General features: G+C 46.0%; 1 protein-coding gene across 9 annotated transcripts in view; it reads left to right on the top strand.

Annotated features, from left to right (window-relative positions):
* Positions 1-19,323, top strand: part of TTC7A (tetratricopeptide repeat domain 7A) — a 178,599-nt gene that overhangs the window by 32,538 nt on the left and 126,738 nt on the right. For 7 of the 9 annotated variants that reach the window (XM_082427710.1, XM_082427709.1, XM_082427712.1 and 4 more), the window contains exon 1: positions 3,655-3,980. The exons of the other annotated variants lie outside the window; for them this stretch is intronic. In XM_082427710.1, coding sequence (XP_082283836.1) covers positions 3,797-3,980 — 184 coding nt within the window. In that variant the 5' untranslated portion in view covers positions 3,655-3,796. Of the gene's footprint in view, positions 1-3,654; positions 3,981-19,323 lie in introns of those variants that run through there. 9 annotated transcript variants of the gene reach the window in all.

Raw genomic sequence — 19,323 nt, 5'->3', positions numbered from 1 at the left:
TTAAATGCTCTCCTGACGGCCTCTTCCCTCCAGTCCCTGAGGACCTCCCTGTTCATAATGAGGTCCTGGCTAATTTGGATATTGATTTGCCAGTTCTTTTGTGTGTAAATCAAACATAGATTGAAGCTCTCTTGTGGGCAGACAATTCCACTGACATTCTACTAGAACTAAACCCATCAAGGTTCAGACTGACGCACCTAAACCTCTACCCAAGCTTGCACAATAGCCTTTAAAACAAGGAACTAAGGAAGGAATAAAACTAAAATCAAAAGCCATAAAGAGAAAGGAGTCTTCATACCTCATCCTAGTCCTTGTAATACTCCTATCCTCCCAGTCAAAAGCCCAGTGGCAGGAATACAGATTCACTTAGGTCCCTGGGGCCATAAATAAGTCACTCTCCACTTCCCTTTAGAACCAAACTCAAATACTGTTTTATCCTCAAGGCCTAAGGAGACTGACCACGTGTTGTACAATTGTAGAACTCTGTTGTGCTTTCTTTGGTGTCTCTTTAAATCAAAAGTTAATACCTGTCTTCTCCAAGGGAAATCAACAACATACTTGGACTGGTATGCCTCAGCTTCTGAGATGCCCTCCCACTTTTCACAAGTCCTCAACCAGGACCTCCAGAGCTTTAAATTGCCCTGTGACCCTATTCTTAGCCAATATGTGGATAATCTTTCTTGTTCCAAAGATGAGGCAAGCTCTAAGGCTGATTCATCTCTCTGCTTCCTCTTTTAGCTCAGGGAGGGCATATGGTTTCCAGAGAGAGGTTAACAATTTGTCAAAGGAAAGTGCACGACCTAAGACAAGATTTATTCCATGGAGGCAAATCTCTTAATCCAGACAACCAGCTGTGCAAAAGGTACCCGGCCAACTAAGAGACAATTATGAGGATTCCTGAGTCTTACTGGCCACTGCAGGCTGTGTGTTCCCAAGTTTTCTGAAACTCCCATACCATTATTTGACTTGCCCAAGTCTCTGGTAACCAAACCTTTTCTCTGAGAGCAAACATGGACTTGTTTTTTGTGAGTTCAAATGAGGTTTCAATACCCTCCTACTTTGGGCCTAACTAAACATCATAAGCCTTTCAACCTATAAGTAAATCAGAGATCTCACTAAGCCCTTAACTTCATGAGAATAAAGACTAATAGCTTAGCCTCTCTTGCGATCCATTGGCAAGAGCTTCCCACTTTGTTGAGGGGCAGCAGCTAAACAAATAGTCTCCTATTGGCTTGGCTTTAGAGTCTCCTTTAAACCAGATGGTCCCTCGTGCTGTACCATCTTTGTTGCTCCCTGAAAATACACACTTCTCATTAAGTCGATTTACCTCCTGCGAACTTCCTTCCTTTCTCTGAGATGCTACAAAGATTGTCAAGGCAGTGCTCTCCCTCACTCTGGTAGGCCATGAACTCAGCTTCACTTGATCAGCAAGTTATTTCGGTAGCATTTTTGAGCTGGCAAATGACAGTGGTCTTTATCAGAATGTGTCCTAAACTCTCATCTGAGAAATCCCAGATTATTAAAAAATAAAAACAACCACCACACTTTCTATTTGTCATTGATTTTGGCAAATATTACTGATTGGATCATGGTTGTTCTTTGTTCTTGTTCCTACAGCCTCTTACTCCCCTGAAAGATGTTGGTCACTAATGGGCTGGGGTCCTGTCTCTGCTGGAAAAGAGCCGTGAAGGGGTCCAGCATGTGTTCTGTGGTGCTGAGGGGCAGTTTGTCATAAGCTTTCACCATGATGCTGTGTTCCTCCTTCCCATGCCCCATGCCCACACAAATATTGATGCACCCGTGGAAGAAACAGGCAGCAATACCCCTTCAGTTAGTTCCCTGGAGTCCAGCAAACTGGGGGAGGGGTTGGCTAAGGATTGGAGAGAAAAGAGGGAGGAGAGGAGTTTTCCTTATTTTGTCAGGATTCCTCTTATCAGCTCTGCTTTTCTTTGCCTGCCCTAGGGCTGACTCTGGGGAATGCCAGATTGGGGCAAATCGCAGGGTGTCCTCAGGCCACCCTCACCCAAAGGACACGCACACCTCTCTCCAAGTGAAATCTGGTTCTGGTGACCAGCAAGGGCAGGCAAAGGGTAACAGAAAGCCGGCTAGAGCAGTTGACAGAAGTAGGTGACGAGGAGTTTGTGTAAATTGAGTAAACTGCCAAAGCTGTCCCCATTTTCCTTCATCTATCTCCTGGTTTCTAGGAGCTCAGGACAGACCCCAGAGCAGCAGCCAAGGTGAGGAAGTCTGCCCCCCAAACAAGGAATGGAGCAGCATTTGAAACCTAGAGAAGAGGATATCCACTGGGGGGGGGGCCGGGGGGGGAGTTGGGGGCGACAAGGGGGGGCGGGGGCGGGGTAGGAAGGCTGCCTTCAACAGATAACCCCTTGTGGCTGCAGAGGCAAAGGGCCCAGGAGCCTGAGCTCCACTTGACAAAAACTCCCCACGGTTACAGTTGTCTAGAAGCACGAAGCAGTGAGTCTCCTGATACTTAAAAGCTTGCTCTAACTCTTCCGTATTCTGGAATCTTCGGTCTGTGCCATGCACTATGTCACTTAAATACTTTTGTTTTGTCGCTTTGGTCTCGCTGTGATTTCTTGAGTGATGGCCTCCATCCCCACACGGGACTGTACGCTGGGGTCGCCACAGGAGGGGCCACCATAACCAGTGTCAGGCAGAGGGTGTCGTCCGCCTCTGCCCCCGAGGCCGCCCTGTAAACCTTTGAACTTCTTAGTCCCCACAGCACCGGGCTAAGTCCTAGAGCTCGGTACAGCTTTGATCACAGTCTTCAGACACCAGAATTAAGAAATATGTAAATACCAAGTTGGAGAAACAGCTTAAAAAGTTTAAGAAATCCAGAGCAACAGGATTCCGCAGAGGACAGGCCTGCCAGTTGGGGTGGGGGGAGACAGGTTGGAAAGAGGAACTCCGCTCTGAAAAAACAACGTTCAAGTCTCTCGCAGTGGAGGCGTCCCGAGAGTCGCTGGACTCCGAACCGGCGGGTTCTCCTGAGAGCCCCGCGGGTGGCGCGCAAGGCTCGCGCGGCCCAGCAGGGCGGGACCCGGGAGGCAGCCGGCGGCTCTCCGGGGAGGCTCGCTCTAGGAGTTGGGAGTGACCGGCCGGCCGGCCTCTCCCGGGATTTGTGACGTGCCGGACAGCGGTGGTGACGGGGCCACCACATAAAGCCGGGTCGTCGGGGCGGGGGTCTCCCAGGCCAAGAGCCACGATGGGATGGGGAGGAGGTGGGGAGCGAGGCGCCCCCGAGCGCCGGGGCTCCGCGCAGCATTAAAGTGAGCGGCGAGTCGGCGGTGGCGGCGGCGGCGGCGCGGGTCTGGCGCCGGTACGGCCGCGAGCACCCAGCACGCGCCTGGCTGCTGTGGCCGCGTTGGCGGCCCGCGCGCCCGGCTCGCCGAGGCCGCGCCACGCCCCCGCGGGGGTGGAGCCGCGGCCGGGGGCGGGTCCGCAGCTGGCGGCGCCCAGGCCTGGGGCGGGGGCTGTGGCAGCAGCTGCGGCGGCGCCGGCGGCGGCGCCAGGAGCTGTTGCAGCAGAGGCGGAGGCTGCTCCTGGACGCGTCCGGGCCGCTCAGCCGGAGCCCCAGCCCGGAGACGCCGGGCGGTGCGCTGGGTGCTGCGGCTGCTGCCCGCCGGCCGCCGCCCGGGCCCCCGCTGCCACCCGGGCCCCGGCCGCCGCTCGCGCCCAGGTCGACCCCGCCCGCGTGTGTGCCCCAGCCGGGACGCCGCCCCCGACCGAGTCTCCACTTCTCGGCCGCACCTCCCATGACAGCGCCCGCTCGAAGATGGCTGCGAAGGGCGCGCACGGCTCCCACCTGAAGGTGGAGAGCGAGCTGGAGCGCTGCCGCGCCGAGGGCCACTGGGACCGCATGCCAGAGCTGGTCCGGCATATGCAGACGCTAGTCGTGCCCGGCGGCGGGGGCGGCCGGCGAGCCAGCCCGAACGCCGTGCTCACCTCTGTGGACACCGGTGAGTGAGTGAAGGGGCCGGTTCACAAGCGCGGAGCGCGCGAAAGGCGCCTCCTCCAGGAAGCGGGCCCCGACTGCGTGGGGCCGGCGGTGGCTGCTTTCGGTATTACCCTTCCTACAGTGCTGATCTTAGGAGCAACCAGGGTAGTAAGGAAGGTTCTTCTGCCCAAGGAGAAAACTCACATGCAGGGTGCTTTGGGGAAAAGAGAGAAACGGCTTTTGCTCTCTGCCCTTTCGGATCATGTGGGCTGCTCGGACTGCTGTGAAATGGTGGTTTCGGCACGCATCAGATTGGGGCTTAGGCCGGACTCTTGCGCCGCCCCTCCAACCCCCATTCCGGTTCCTAAACTCCGTCAGGTGAAGGCTGTGCCTGTCTCTCCTTGCCCTCCCCCTCTTTCCCCCAAGTCAAATTGACGGCGAAGATCTGTGCACAGCCAGTATGGTTGGGGGCTTGACGAGCGCCAGGGTGGAGTGGTGGAGAAGTGGGAAAGAGGCCTGGTAAGCCTCAGTTTCTTCTTCTGAGTTCTGGCTCGGGACGCATCTAGCCCTGGCAGTCTGTGGCTTTGGCAGTAGGGCTGGTTTGGCTGGGCTGGGCTCTTGTGCTGGGGCGGGAAGGCACCCTGATGTGGCAGTGGGGGAACACCCCGCCCCAGTCTCCAACCTCAAACCTGTTCCTGGTGCCTTCAGCTCAGCCTGGAGAGCCCTCCCTGAGCCCTCTCTTTGGCGCGGCCAACTTTAGAGCCTTTGTGGAAGGAGGCAGGGAGTAAATAAATACAGATATAAAGAGTTTTAAAGACTGCCCAGCCTGTGGAAGGCTCTGTAAGGAGACAGAATGATAACGATAATAGTAACAGTAATAGCTAACTCGCTCACTCACTGTGTGCCAGTGTACTAGGCACTGTAATCAACTCAGTTTCTCCCAACAACCCCATGAAGCAGGTACTCTTGTTTGGCACTTACAGATAAAGAAACTGAGGCACAGAGAACTTAAGTAACTTGATCATCCAGCCAATAAGTGGTGGAACCAGGATTTGAACCCAGGTTTCTGAGTACATCCTTTTAACCACTTGCACCATTACCTCCCCAAGAAGTATAACACAAAATCCCAGCTTGAAGAGTTGACAAAATGGATGGGAAGGCAGAGGGGCGATCAGAGGGCAATTGTGTTAGATTATGGTGCTTAGAGGAAGAGGAGGTTTCAGGAAGCAGCAGAACTGGTACTGGCCTCTAACTGGTGTTGGGAAGGTCAGAGTATGTTTGCCCAATGAGGAGGAAGGATAGATGGACACTGAGGGGGCTAGGTGGCAGGAATGGACAGTCGGTTTGAGGCTTTGAGGTAGGTCTGAGCGTGGCAGTGAGGGGTAGGGGCCAGAGCTAAAGATTCATGTTTGGGAGAAACTGATGAGACCCCGCCTTCCAGGGAAGGACAGATAAATTTCAGGTTCCCCTCTGTCCCCCTGTGTGGGGTGATGTGGTGGGGTGGGGCTGGTGAGGGTGGAATGGAGGATGACCCATGCAGAGGGCACTGGGACCTGGTCAAGGTGTGGGAATCTGGGTGAGGTTGGTAGCACCACAGAGAAGCATGCTGGGCCCAAGACAGGAACCGGGGCCGCCTAGAGTCTATCCAGGGCTTTACTTCCTAAGCTGTTCTTTAGAGGTCTCAAGGAGATTGAGTAATTAATTCCTTGGTATTCTAGGATAAAAGGGTTTTGGGAGCCAAAAAAGCTAAGTCATTAGACCTAACAGATTCAGTGTTGTTAAACTGATCTTTTTTAACTGCAGGACTTCTCAGAGCCTTTAATATGCTCACCTGCGTACGATGTTCAAGCCAAGGTTAGAGTATAAACACCACATTTCTCAAACTTACTTTGACCGTATTCTATGAAGGATTATTGGGAAGCACTGGTATGGCATAGTTTATAAATGGTATGGTATAGTTATAAAGTGCTTCTTCTATTTGAAAAAAACTTTTTTTGTAAACAGCCCTGTGGGGAGGGCAGGAATTATTGTCCCCATTTTAGACATCAAGGCCCAGAAAGGTCACATAATGAGTATGTGGCAGAGACTGTACCCAAACCGGAGTCCCTGACACCAAGTCTACTAGTGACAGAGGGAGGAGTGTGGAGCCTGGGTTGGCTTCACTGTGGGAACTGACCAGCACAAAGAGGGAGGCTGAGGTCAGTGGGGTCTCTCCTGCCAATTTTGGGGTTTGGTCCTATGAGTGATTTTCTCCCATTGCTGTTTCCAGATACATTTATCCCCAAACGCACACATGCCTGCATGCACGTGCACACACAGACACACACAAGGAAGGAAAACAAATGACTCCCGAAGCCCAGGCTTAGGGCATGTTTTGGATTGTCTGCTATTTTGGTTCTCTCTCCACTGGGTTCCGTGATCACTGGAGGGATTAAGGGCCTGTGTTTTGAGGGGGTGTGGACACTGAGCCCCCTGCAGCCCAGGAGGGAGATTCTTAAAAGTCCCACCTGGTCTGTTAGACTCAATGACCAGAAGCTTCAACATAATTACATAATTTGGGAGAGGTGAGGAAGGTGCTGAGGGAGGAGGATGAACCCCAGCTGAACCCTATTTTACAGACTGAGGCCCTGCTGTATCTGTGGGATTTCCCAAAGAAACGAAGAATAGCCCCCAGAACATGGGTTTCACTCCAGGGAGCAGGAGGGGAAGACCCAGCTGGAGGGGGGGACCTCTTTCTGGTCTGGTGGGAGTGAAGGATCAGGAGATGCTCCCGCAGAAGGGGCCCCTACCCCCTTTTCCTGTCTGGGGAGGCTGCTCCCCACCACGTGCCCAGGGGGAAGGTGGTTACTACTGTTTGTACATTTTCTTTCAAACTCACATCCGGTTTAGATTTGGTCAGGATGGAGCAGGGGAACCCCAGAGGGTGGCTAGCTGTGATGGGTTTTGTTCATGTAAAAACAAAGAGCCCCATCCAAGTGGTTAAAAAAAAAAAACAAAAAAAACTTTATTAAGAAAAATTTCCAAAACGTCAAAAAAGTAGAGAGAAAAATGAATCCCCTATACCCATCAACCAGTGTCAGTGATCACAAACTCATGAATAGTTTTGTTTGAGCTACACCCTGGGCCATTTCTCCCCCACGTTGCAATATTTCAGTATGTATTTATTAAACAAGAACTCTTTTGAAAAATAAAACTACCATATTTTTATTACAGCTCCCCCTCATCTAATTATTTAATTTTACAGTTTGTTTGCTAGAATCAGGATCCAGATAAGGCCACACATTGCATTTGGTTAATGGGTTGAATCTTTCTTTTATCCCCAACATTTTATTATGAAAATTTCAAACATACAAAAAGTTGAAAGAATTTTGCAGTAAACACCTGTATTCCCACCACCTAGATTCGAATATTCTTTTACTATACTTGCTTTAATCACATCTGCTACTCTCTCCATCCATCTGGAGTCTCTCCTAATCTGTAGTCATCCCCTATCTTTTTTTTTTTTTAATTAGTGATTTTTTTTAAAAAGCTGGAGATTGTTCTGAGCATTTTTTTCAGTTGAAGTTAGTGGGAGTACGTTTGAGGCAGGTGGCCTCTCACTAGTTTTGCCCTCTTCCTCCTCTTGCCGCGGTTGGAAGGTCCCAGCCCTTTGCAGTCCTGCGAAGTGAGCAGCTGCAGAGACCACCGTGTCCCCGTTTGACCCAGTAGGGAAGGGTCTGGTCTGAGCACCTGGCCTGCCAGCTGGAACCACCTTTCCTGACTGAATTGGCAGGTGGAAGAATGGGGAGCACCGCCCTGCAAATATGGGTTCCGGGGAGGAGGCCGGTATCCTTGAAGTGGGTCCCTGTGAACTGGCACGCGGCGAGAGGCCTGGAGAGGGGTGGGAGTGGAGAGGAAGCTAGCCGCCAGAGGCCTCCTAAACAAGGTGGGGAGACTGGGCGGGCCACTAAGTGGGGACTTCCTTTGGGCCTCTGCTAAGAGCAGAGAGCTGGGCTGGGCTGCCAGAATCAGGAGCCAGACTCCCAGAGTCTGTTGCACTGTCCGTGAGGAAGGCCTTCCTAATGCCCCAGCAAGGGAGAAGCTGGAACACTTTACCCAAACCAGGATAGGGAGTAGGTTTCGGACAATAAGATGATGAAGAGCAATCTGTTTTACCTTTGGAGAAGGATAGGAAAGCCTCGATCCACCTGGATTCTTATTTAACAACTGAAAACCTAGAACTTTTCATTCCAAACTACCCTTCAGTTCCAGAGACTGAACAGTTGAGAAGAGTGGGATGGAAAATGTGGAGCAGGGAGGAGAGTTGGACAAGGAAGAAAAGAAAGTAAATTCCCGATATCTACTTGAGTGTCTGCTAAACGGAAAAACAGAGAGACTGAGTGGGGTGTGAAGAGGGGAGGGCAAAAAGGCTCTGGAGAAGGATCCGGAGTGTTAATCTACAAAACAGTCTGAAACTCACAAGTGTGTGACAGTGAGAACTACTCTTATTCCTGCCCTTGGAATTACGATTAGTTTTTAACCTACTGTTTACAGCTCTTAGACTGTTCTTCATTTCCAAACTGTCAGGAGCTCTGCTCTGCGTGGGATGTGGGGAAGAGAGACTGTTCTTTGGCTGTGTTATGTTATGTGGGTTGTGACCATAACAACATTGCATCTTTATTGTCATCTATAAAATGGGTATAATTTCTACCTTTCAGGGCTGTGCAGATTAAATGATACTATATAATAAAGTACCTGGTACTCAGTGGGCCATCAGCAAATACCAGCCCCCCTTTTTCAGTAAAAGGCACTTTTGAAGTTTAGAGCAGTGCTTCTCAAACGGTCTGTGGTGAAGGCTCAGTTTTATGTTCTGGTTTTTTTTTTTTTTAGATTCCCAATCTGTTGTGTTCTGATACTTTCTTAAAATACATAAACTGATACCCGCTCCCCCCACCACCAGTTTTTTAGTATTTGATTCAACAATTATTCTGTCACATGGTTATCAACGTTTCTGAACATATACTCTAAATTTCTGCACTCACCCCGCGGGACTGGGTCACAAACACGCACAGACCCACCCCAGCCCACGGACCACACTTTGAGCAGCATGTGTTCAGAGGACATTTTGAGGAGAGGTGTGGGCCCTGGGGAGTATTTCAAGATTGAGGTTTGCCTAGAAAGAAGCTGGTTTCTCTTGGCATGAAAGGAAAGGAGCCAAGGAACCCTAGGGAGCTCTGGGCCGGGCAGCTGGGTGGCGGAGGCGGGACCCGGTGGCCGGAAGGCTGGGCTGCAGACTGGCACCCGCAGACCGCGGGGCGGGAGCTGTGCGCACCGCTGCACCTGACGGCAGAGGGGCGGGACCAGCCCGGGAGGCGGAGCCTGGGGAGGGATGAGGTTCCCTGGGAAGGAGCAGATTCATAACTCTACCTCAGGTTTTACAGATGCAAAACAGATAAGAAGGGGACAGCCAATTGCCAAGGGGCCCGCAGCTCAGGAATGCTGCTCAGGCACCCACTTCTAAGCAGCCCACTCCCCCTCCTGGCTGAGCTTTTGGAAACGTAGAAGATTCCTTCTATTCTTGGGTCGATTTAAATTTTATTTTTGACTAGGTAATATATTCACATGGGTCAACCTTCCAAAGGTACCCAAAAGTAACTAGTGAAAAGCCTCCCTCCATCTCTGCCCCCATCCCTGTAAGGCAGAAAAGTTAGCAGATGTTTGTGTTATCCTGTTATATTTTCATGCATAAACGCACAGTGGTCCACTGTGTGTGCTCTACTTTCTAATCAGTTTATCTTGAGGTTCATGTCATGACAGCCCATACAGAGCCTCCTCATTCCTTTATATGGTGGCATGGTGTCCCTTTTAATGGATATATCATGCTTTATTTAATCAGCCTTCTGTCGATGGACATAAAGTTTTCTCTGGTTTTCTGCTATTATAAACAGCGCTGCAGGAATGACCTTATATGCTGGTCGTTTTACACATGTTCGAGGACATCTGTAGGCATGGGATTGCTGAGTCAATGGGGATGTGCAAGAAATAATTTTGATATATGTCGCCAAGTTGCCCTTTGTAGAGGTTCTACCAACTTCTGTCCCACTGGTGATGGATGATAGTTTGAACCATCATTTTTGGCTATTTCCTCCTAATGTTACTTTTAGAAATCATGAGGTAGGTAGCAAAGGATGGGCTACTAGGCTGTGGCATCCTCAGAGGGAACATCTCCTGTGACTGTTCTCTGGGATCTGGGCTTCTGGGATGCTCTCTGTGGGGAATCTCCCTTACGAAGAGAGACGATTATTCAGGGACATGCAATTTTACACCTGTGGCTTTGAGTTGTGAGCAAACTGCAGTGGTCCTGAGAGTAAGGAGTGAGTGGCATTCTGAGTAGGTCTGAGAATGCCATCCTGGCAGCAGGAAGAGCACTAGAGGACGTGGGATCGAGCACATGTTCCTGGAGGCATTTTGTTTTTTTTTATAAATTTATGTATTTTATTTTATTTTTGGCTGCATTGGGTCTTTGTTGCTGCACTGGCTTTCTCTAGTTGTGGCGAGCGGGGGCTACTCTTCGTTGTGGTGCACGGGCTTCCCATCGCGGTGGCTTCTCTTGTTGCGGAGCATGGGCTCTAGGCACGCGGGCTTCAGTAGCTGTGGTGCACGGGCTTGGTAGTTATGGCTCGTGGGTTCTAGAGCACAGGCTCAGTAGTTGTGGTGCGCAGGCTTAGTTGCTCCGCGGCATGTGGGATCTTCCCGGACCAGGGCTCGAACCCATGTCCCCTGCATTGGTAGGCAGATTCTTTTTTTTTTTTTAAATATGTGCATGCATTACTTTTTTTTTTTTTAAACTTTTGGGTTTATTTATTTATTTATTTATGGCTGTGTTGGGTCTTCGTTTCTGTGCGAGGGCTTTCTCTAGTTGCGGCAAGCGGAGGCCACTCTTCATCGCGGTGAGCAGGCCTCTCACTATCGCGGCCTCTCCTGCTGCGGAGCACAGGCTCCAGATGCGCAGGCTCAGCAAACTGTGGCTCACGGGCCTAGTCGCTCCGCGGCACGCGGGATCCTCCCAGACCAGGGCTCGAACCCGCGTCCCCCGCATTGGCAGGCAGACTCTCAACCACTGCACCACCAGGGAAGCCCCGGTAGGCAGATTCTTAACCACTGTGCCACCAGGGAAGCCCCCCTGGAGGCATTTTGGATGGGCACAGAACTCCCTGAGCCTCGGGGCTTCCCCATGGGGGAGTGGAAAGGATCCCATTACTCAACAGCTATTTATTGGGTGCCTGTATTAAGTGGTCCTTGCTCTGTTCGAGGGGGACAGGCCAGGAGCCAGTCACCAAGCACAGCCACCCAAGGCGGTCCTGAAACCACCTTCAACCTCAAACCCTGCACCCTGAGCACCTGGATCCCACCCCACTCAGGTCGCCCCTGCTGTAGGTAGCAGGGATACGGTGGCTCCAGGACTGCAGTTTTCAGTGCCGTGGGGGAGACAGCAAATTAAACCAAGCAGTATGAAATCACTAGCCAAGGGGTGAGGTCTGTGGAAGAGCTAACGTGTGCAGGAACTCCAGAAAGTGCCAAGGATTGCCATGCTACACCAGTAAATCTGCTTCTGGCCTTAACCCTTCTTGGTTGCTAGGTTATCCCTGGGTCATGCTAAAATACCTTAATAACAGAGAAAACCAATTCTGCTACATGGAAGATAGGAGCACCTGACAGTGTGTTATTAAGCCACCTTGTATATTTTTCCTCTCCAGTAGTCTGGAGGGAATTCCTTCCTTGTGTAAGAACTTATCACCTTGGAGCATGGGTGTGACTTTCTCCCTCATTTTTTTTTTCCTTTTTTAAAATTTAATTTAATTTAATTTTGAATTTTATTTATTTTTTATACAGCAGGTTCTTATTAGTTATCCATTTTGTACATATTAGTGTATACATGTCAATCCCAATCTCCCAATTCATCCCACCACAAACCCCCCCACCGCTTTCCCCCCTCGGTGTCCATACGTTTGTTTCTCTACATCTGTGTCTCTATTTCTGCTCTGCAAACTGGTTCATCTGTACCATTTTTCTAGATTCCACATATATGCGTTAATATACGATATCTGTTTTTCTCTTTCTGACTTGCTTCACTCTGTATGACAGTCTCTAGGTCCATCCACATCTCCACAAATGACCCAGTTTCATTCCTTTTTATGACTGAGTAATATTCCATTGTATATACGTACCACATCTTCTTTATCCACTTGTCTGTCGATGGACACTTAGGTTGCTTTCGTGACCTGGCTATTGTAAACAGTGCTGCAATGAACACTGGGGTGCATGTGTCTTTTTGTTTTTGTTTTTGTTTTTTTTATAAATTTATTTATTTATTTATTTTTTTGGCTGCATTGGGTCTTCGTTGCTGCTCGCGGGCTTTTCTCCAGTTGTGGCGAGTGGGGCTACTCCTCCTTGCGGTGCGCGGGCTTCTCATTGTGGTGGCTTCTCTTGTTGTGGAGCACGGGCTCTAGGCACATGGGCTTCAGTAGTTGTGGCACGTGGGCTCAGTAGTTGCGGCTCACGGGCTCTAGAGCGCAGGCTCAGTAGTTGTGGCACACGGGCTTAATTGCTCCGCAGCATGTGGGATCTTCCCAGACCAGGGCTTGAACCCACGTCCCCTGTATTGGCAGGCGGGCTCTCAACCACTGCGCCACCAGGGAAGCCCCTGTCTTTTTGAATTATGGTTTTCTCTGGGTATATGCCCAGTAGTGGGATTGCTGGGTCATATGGTAATTCTATTTTTAGTTTTTTAAGGAACCTCCATACTGTTCTCCATAGTGGCTGTATCAATTTACATCCCCACCAACAGTGCAAGAGGGTTCCCTTTTCTCCACACCCTCTCCAGCATTTGTTGTTTGTAGATTTTCTGATGATGCCCATTCTAACTGGTGTGAGGTGATACCTAATTGTAGTTTTGATTTGCATTTCTCTAATAATTAGTGATGTTGAGCAGCTTTTCATCTGTCTCTTGGCCATCTGTATGTCTTCTTTGGAGAGATGTCTGTTTAGGTCTTCTGCCCTTTTTTGGATTGGGTTGTTTGTTTTTTTAATATTGAGCTGCATGAGCTGTTTATATATTTTGGAGATTAACCCTTTGTCCGTTGATTCGTTTGCAAATATTTTCTCCCATTCTGAGGGTTGTCTTTTCGTATTGTTTGTAGTTTCCTTTGCTGTGCAAAAGCTTTGAAGTTTCATTAGGTCCCATTTGTTTATTTTTGTTTTTATTTCCATTACTCTAGGAGGTGGGTCAAAAAATATCTTGCTGTGATTTATGTCAAGAGTGTTCTTCCTATATCTTCCTCTAAGAGTTTTATAGTGTCTGGCCTTGCATTTAGGTCTTTAATCCATTTTGAGTTTATTTTTGTGTATGGTGTTAGGGAGTGTTCTAATTTCATTCTTTTACATGTAGCTGTCCAGTTTTCCCAGCACCACTTATTGAAGAGACTGTCTGTTCTCCATTATATATCCTTGCCTCCTTTGTCATAGATTAGTTGACCATAAGTGTGTGGGTCTATCTCTGGGCTTTCTATCCTGTTCCATTGATCTATGTTTCTGTTTTTGTGTCAGTACCATATTGTCTTGATTACTGTAGCTTTGTAGTATAGTCTGAAGTCAGGGAGTCTGATTCCTCCAGCTCCATTTTTTTCCCTCAAGATTGCTTTGGCTATTCAGGGTCTTTTGTGTCTCCACACAAATTTTAAGATTTTTTGTTCTAGTTCTGTAAAAAATGCCACTGGTAATTTGATATGGATTGTATTGAATCTGTAGATTGCTTTGAGTAGTATAGTCATTTTCACAATATTGATTCTTCCAATCCAAAAACATGATATATCTCTCCATCTGTTTGTGTCATCTTTGATTTCTTTCATCAGTGTCTTATAGTTTTCTGAGTACAGGTTTTTACCTCACTAGGTAGGTTTATTCCTAGGTATTTTATTCTTTTTGTTGCAGTGGTGAATGAGATTGTTTCCTTAATTTCTCTTTCTGATCTTTTGTTGTTAGGGTATAGGAATGCAAGAGATTTCTGTGCATTAATTTTGCATCCTGCAACTTGGCCAAATTCGTTGATTAGCTCTAGTAGTTTTCAGGTGGCATCTTTAGGATTCTCTATGTATAGTATCATGTCATCTCCAAACAATGACAGTTTTACTCCTTGTTTTCCAATTTGTATTCCCTTTATTTCTTTTTCGTCTCTGATTGCCGTGGCTAGGACTTCCAAAGCTATGTTGAATAATAGTGGCGAGAGTGGACATCCTGTCTTGTTCCTGATCTTAGAGGAAATGCTTTCAGTTTTTCACCATTGAGAATGATGTTTGCTGTGGGTTTGTTGTATATGGCCTTTATTATGTTGAGGTAGGCTCCCTGTATGCCCACTTACTGGAGAGTTTTTGTCATAAATGGGTGTTGAATTTTGTCAAAAGCTTTTTATGCATTTATTGAGATGATCATATGGTTTTTATTCTTCAGTTTAATATGGTGTATCACATTGATTGATTTGCGTATATTGAAGAATCCTTGCATCCTTGGGATAAATCCCACTTGATCATGGTGTATGATCCTTTTAATGTGTTGTTGGATTCTGTTTGCTAGTATTTTGTTGAGGATTTTTGCATCTATATTCATCAGTGATATTGGTCTGTAATTTTCTTTCTTTGTAGTATCTTTGTCTGGTTTTTGTATCAGGGTGATGGTGGCCTCATAGAATGAGCTTGGGAGTGTTCCTTCCTCTGCAATTTTTTGGAAGAGTTTGAGAAGGATGGGTGTTAGCTCTTCTCTAAATGTTTGATAGAATTCACCTGTGAAGCCATCTGGTCCTGGACTTTTGTTTGTTGGAAGATTTTTTGTTGTTGTTGTTTTGTTTGTTTGTTTTTATACTGCAGGTTCTTGTGAGTCATCAGTTTTATACACATCCGTGTATACATGTCAATCCCAATCGCCCAATTCAGCACACCACCATCCCCACCCCACCGCAGTTTTCCCCCCTTGGTGTCCCTGTGTCTGTTCTCTACATCTGTGTCTCAACTTCTGCCCTGCAAACCGGCTCATCTGTACCATTTTTCTAGGTTCCACATACACGTGTTAATATACGATATTTGTTTTTCTCTTTCTGACTTACTTCACTCTCTATGACAGTCTCTAGATCTATCCACGTCTCAGCAAATGACTCAATTTTGTTCCTTTTTATGGCTGAGTAATATTCCATTGTATATATGTACCACAACTTCTTTAACCATTCGTCTGTCGATGGGCATTTAGGTTGCTTCCATGACCTGGCTATTGTAAATAGTGCTGCAATGAACATTGGGGTGCATGTGTCTTTTTGAATTATGGTTTTCTCTGGGTATATGCCCAGTACTGGGATTGCTGGATCATATGGTAAATCTATTTTTAGTTTTTTAAGGAACCTCCATACTGTTCTCCATAGTGGCTGTATCAATTTACATTCCCACCAACAGTGCAAGAGGGTTCCCTTTTCTCCACACCCTCTCCAGCATTTGTTGTTTGTAGATTTTCTGATGATACCCATTCTAACTGCTGTGAGGTGATACCTCATTGTAGTTTTGATTTGCATTTCTCTAATAATTAGTGATGTTGAGCAGCTTTTCATGTGCTTCTTGGCCATCTATATGTCTTCTTTGGAGACATGTCTATTTAGGTCTTCTGCCCATTTCTGGATTGGGTTGTTTGTTTCTTTAATATTGAGCTGAATGAGCTGTTTATATATTTTGGAGATTAATCCTTTGTCCATTGATTCATTTGTAAATATTTTCTCCCATTCTGAGGGTTGTCTTTTCGTCTTGTTTATAGTTTCCTTTGCTGTGCAAAAGCTTTGAAGTTTCATTAGGTCCCATTTGTTTATTTTTGTTTTTATTTCCATTACTTTAGGAGGTGGATCAAAAAAGATCTTGCTGTGATTTATGTCAAAGAGTGTTCTTCCTATGTTTTCCACTAAGAGTTTTATAGTGTCTGGTCTTACATTTAGGTCTCGAATCCATTTTGAGTTTATTTTTGTGTATGGTGTTAGGGAGTGTTCTAATTTCATTCTTTTACATGTAGCTGTCCAGTTTTCCCAGCACCACTTATTGAAGAGACTGTCTTTTCTGCATTGTATATCTTTGCCTCCTTTGTCATAGATTAGTTGACCATAAGTGTGTGGGTCTATCTCTGGACTTTCTATCCTGTTCCATTGATCTATGTTTCTGTTTTTGTGTCAGTACCATATTGTCTTGATTACTGTAGCTTTGTAGTATAGTCTGAAGTCAGGGAGTCTGATTCCTCCAGCTCCGTTTTTTTCCCTCAAGACTGCTTTGGCTATTCGGGGTCTTTTGTGTCTCCATACAAATTTTAAGATGATTTGTTCTAGTTCCGTAAAAAATGCCATTGGTAATTTGATAGGGATTGCATTGGATCTGTAGATTGCTTTGAGTAGTATAGTCATTTTCACAATATTGATTCTTCCAATCCAAGAACATGGTATATCTCTCCACCTGTTGGTATCATCTTTAATTTCTTTCATCAGTGTCTTATAGTTTTCTGCATACAGGTCTTTTGTCTCCCTAGGTAGGTTTATTCCTAGATATTTTATTCTTTTTGTTGCAATGGTAAAGGGGAGTGTTTCCATAATTTCTCTTTCAGATTTTTCATCATTGGTGTATAGGAATGCAAGAGATTTCTGTGCGTTAATTTTGTATCCTGCAACTTTACCAAATTCATTGATTAGCTCTAGTAGTTTTCTGGTGGCATCTTTAGGATTCTCTGTGTATAGTATCATGTCATCTGCAAACAGTGACAGTTTTACTCCTTCTTTTCCAATTGTATTCCTTTTATTTCTTTTTCTTCTCTGATTGCCGTGGCTAGGACTTCCAAAATTATGTTGAATAGTAGTGGTGAGAGTGGACATCCTTGTCTCGTTCCTGATCTTAGAGGAAATGCTTTCAGTTTTTCACCATTGAGAATGATGTTTGCTGTGGGTTTGTTGTATATGGCCTTTATTATGTTGAGGAAAGTTCCCTCTATGCCCACTTTCTGGAGAGTTTTTATCATAAATGGGTGTTGAATTTTGTCAAAAGCTTTTTCTGCATCTATTGAGATGATCATATGGTTTTTATTCTTCAGTTTGTTAATATGGTGTATCACATTGATTGATTTCTGTATATTGAAGAATCCTTGCATCCCTGGAATAAATCCCACTTGATCGTGGTGTATGATCCTTTTAATGTGTTGTTGGATTCTGTTTGCCAGTATTTTGTTGAGGATTTTTGCATCTATATTCATCAGTGGTATTGGTCTATAATTTTCTTTTTTTGTAGTATCTGTGTCTGGTTTTGGTATCAGGGTGATGGTGGCCTCATAGAATGAGTTTGGGAGTGTTCCTTCCTCTGCAATTTTTTGGAAGAGTTTGAGAAGGATGGGTGTTAGCTCTTCTCTAAATGTTTGATAGAATTCACCTGTGAAGCCATCTGGTCCTGGACTTTTGTTTTTTGGAAGATTTTTAATCACAGTTTCAATTTCAGTGCTTGTGATTGGTCTGTTCATATTTTCTGTTTCTTCCTGGTTCAGTCTTTGAAGGTTATACCTTTCTAAGAATTTGTCCATTTCTTCCAGGTTGTCCATTTTATTGGCATAGAGTTGCTTGTAGTAGTCTCTTAGGATGTTTCGTATTTCTGCGGTGTCTGTTGTAACCTCTCCTTTTTCATTTCTAATTTTATTGATTTGAGTCCTCTCCCTCTTTTTCTTGATGAGTCTGGCTAATGGCTTATCAATTTTGTTTATCTTCTCAAAGAACCAGCTTTTAGATTTATTGATCTTTGCTATTTTCTTTGTTTCTATTTCATTTATTTCTCCTCTGATCTTTATGATTTCTTTCCTTCTGCTAACTTTGGGTTTTGTTTGTTCTTCTTTCTCTAGTTCCTTTAGGTGTAAGGTTAGATTGTTTACTTGAGATTTTTCTTGTTTCTTTAGGTAGGCTTGTATAGCTATAAACTTCCTTCTTAGAGCTGCTTTTGCTGCATCCCATAGGTTTTGGATTGTTGTGTTTTCATAGTCATTTGTCTCTAGGTATTTTTTGATTTCCTCTTTGATTTCTTCAGTGATCTCTTGGTTATTTAGTAACATATTGTTTAGCCTCCATGTGTTTGTGTTTTTTACATTTTTTTCCCTGTAATTAATTTCTAATCTCATAGCATTGTGGTCAGAAAAGATGCTTGATATGATTTCGATTTTCTTAAATTTACTGAGGCTTGATTTGTGACCCAAGATGTGATCTATCCTGGAGAATGTTCTGTGTGCACTCGAGAAGAAAGTGTAATCTGCTGTTTTTGGATGGAATGTCCTATAAATATCAGTTAAATCTATCTGGTCTATTGTGTCATTTAAAGCTTCTGTTTCCTTATTTATTTTCATTTTGGATGATCTGTCCATTGGTGTAAGTGAGGTGTTAAAGTCCCCCACTATTGTTGTGTTACTGTCGATTTCCTCTTTTATAGCTGTTAGCATTTGCCTTATGTATTGTGGTGCTCCTGTGTTGGGTGCACATATATTTATAATTGTTATATCTTCTTCTTGGATTGATCCCTTGATCATTATATAGTGTCCTTCCTTGTCTCTTGTAACATTCTTTATTTTAAAGTCTATGTTATCTGGTATGAGTATTGCTACTCCTGCTTTCTTTTTTTTTTTTTTTTAAAGTAGCTGCTCTCTTTTTTTTAAGTTTAATTTTTATTTATTTATTTATTTATTTATTTATGGCTGTGTTGGGTCTTCGTTTCTGTGTGAGGGCTTTCTCTAGTTGCCGCAAGCGGGGGCCACTCTTCATCGCGGTGCGCGGGCCTCTCATTATCGCGGCCTCTCTTGTTGCAGAGCACAGGCTCCAGACGCGCAGGCTCAGTAGTTGTGGCTCACGGGCCCAGTTGCTCCGTGGCATGTGGGATCTTCCCAGACCAGGGCTCGAACCCGTGTCCCCTGCATTGGCAGGCAGATTCTCAACCACTGCGCCACCAGGGAAGCCCTCCTGCTTTCTTTTGATTTCCATTTGCATGGAATATCTTTTTCCATCCCCTCACTTTCAGTGTGTATGTGTCCCTAGGTCTGAAGTGGATCTCTTGTAGACAGCATATATATGGGTCTTGTTTTTGTATCCATTCAGCAAGCCTGTGTCTTTTGGTTGGAGCATTTAATCCATTCACATTCAAGGTAGTTATCGATGTGTATGTTCCTATGACCATTTTCTTAATTGTTTTGGGTTTGTTTTTGTCGGTCCTTTTCTTCTCTTGCATTTCCCACTTAGAGAAGTTCCTTTAACATTTGCTGTAGAGCTTTTTTGGTGGTGCTGAATTTTCTTAGCTTTT

Source organism: Balaenoptera physalus, assembly GCF_965194825.1.
Source record: "Balaenoptera physalus genome assembly, chromosome: 15".
NCBI classification, from domain to species: Eukaryota; Metazoa; Chordata; class Mammalia; order Artiodactyla; family Balaenopteridae; genus Balaenoptera; species Balaenoptera physalus.
This window is presented reverse-complemented; position numbering and strand designations above follow the sequence as displayed.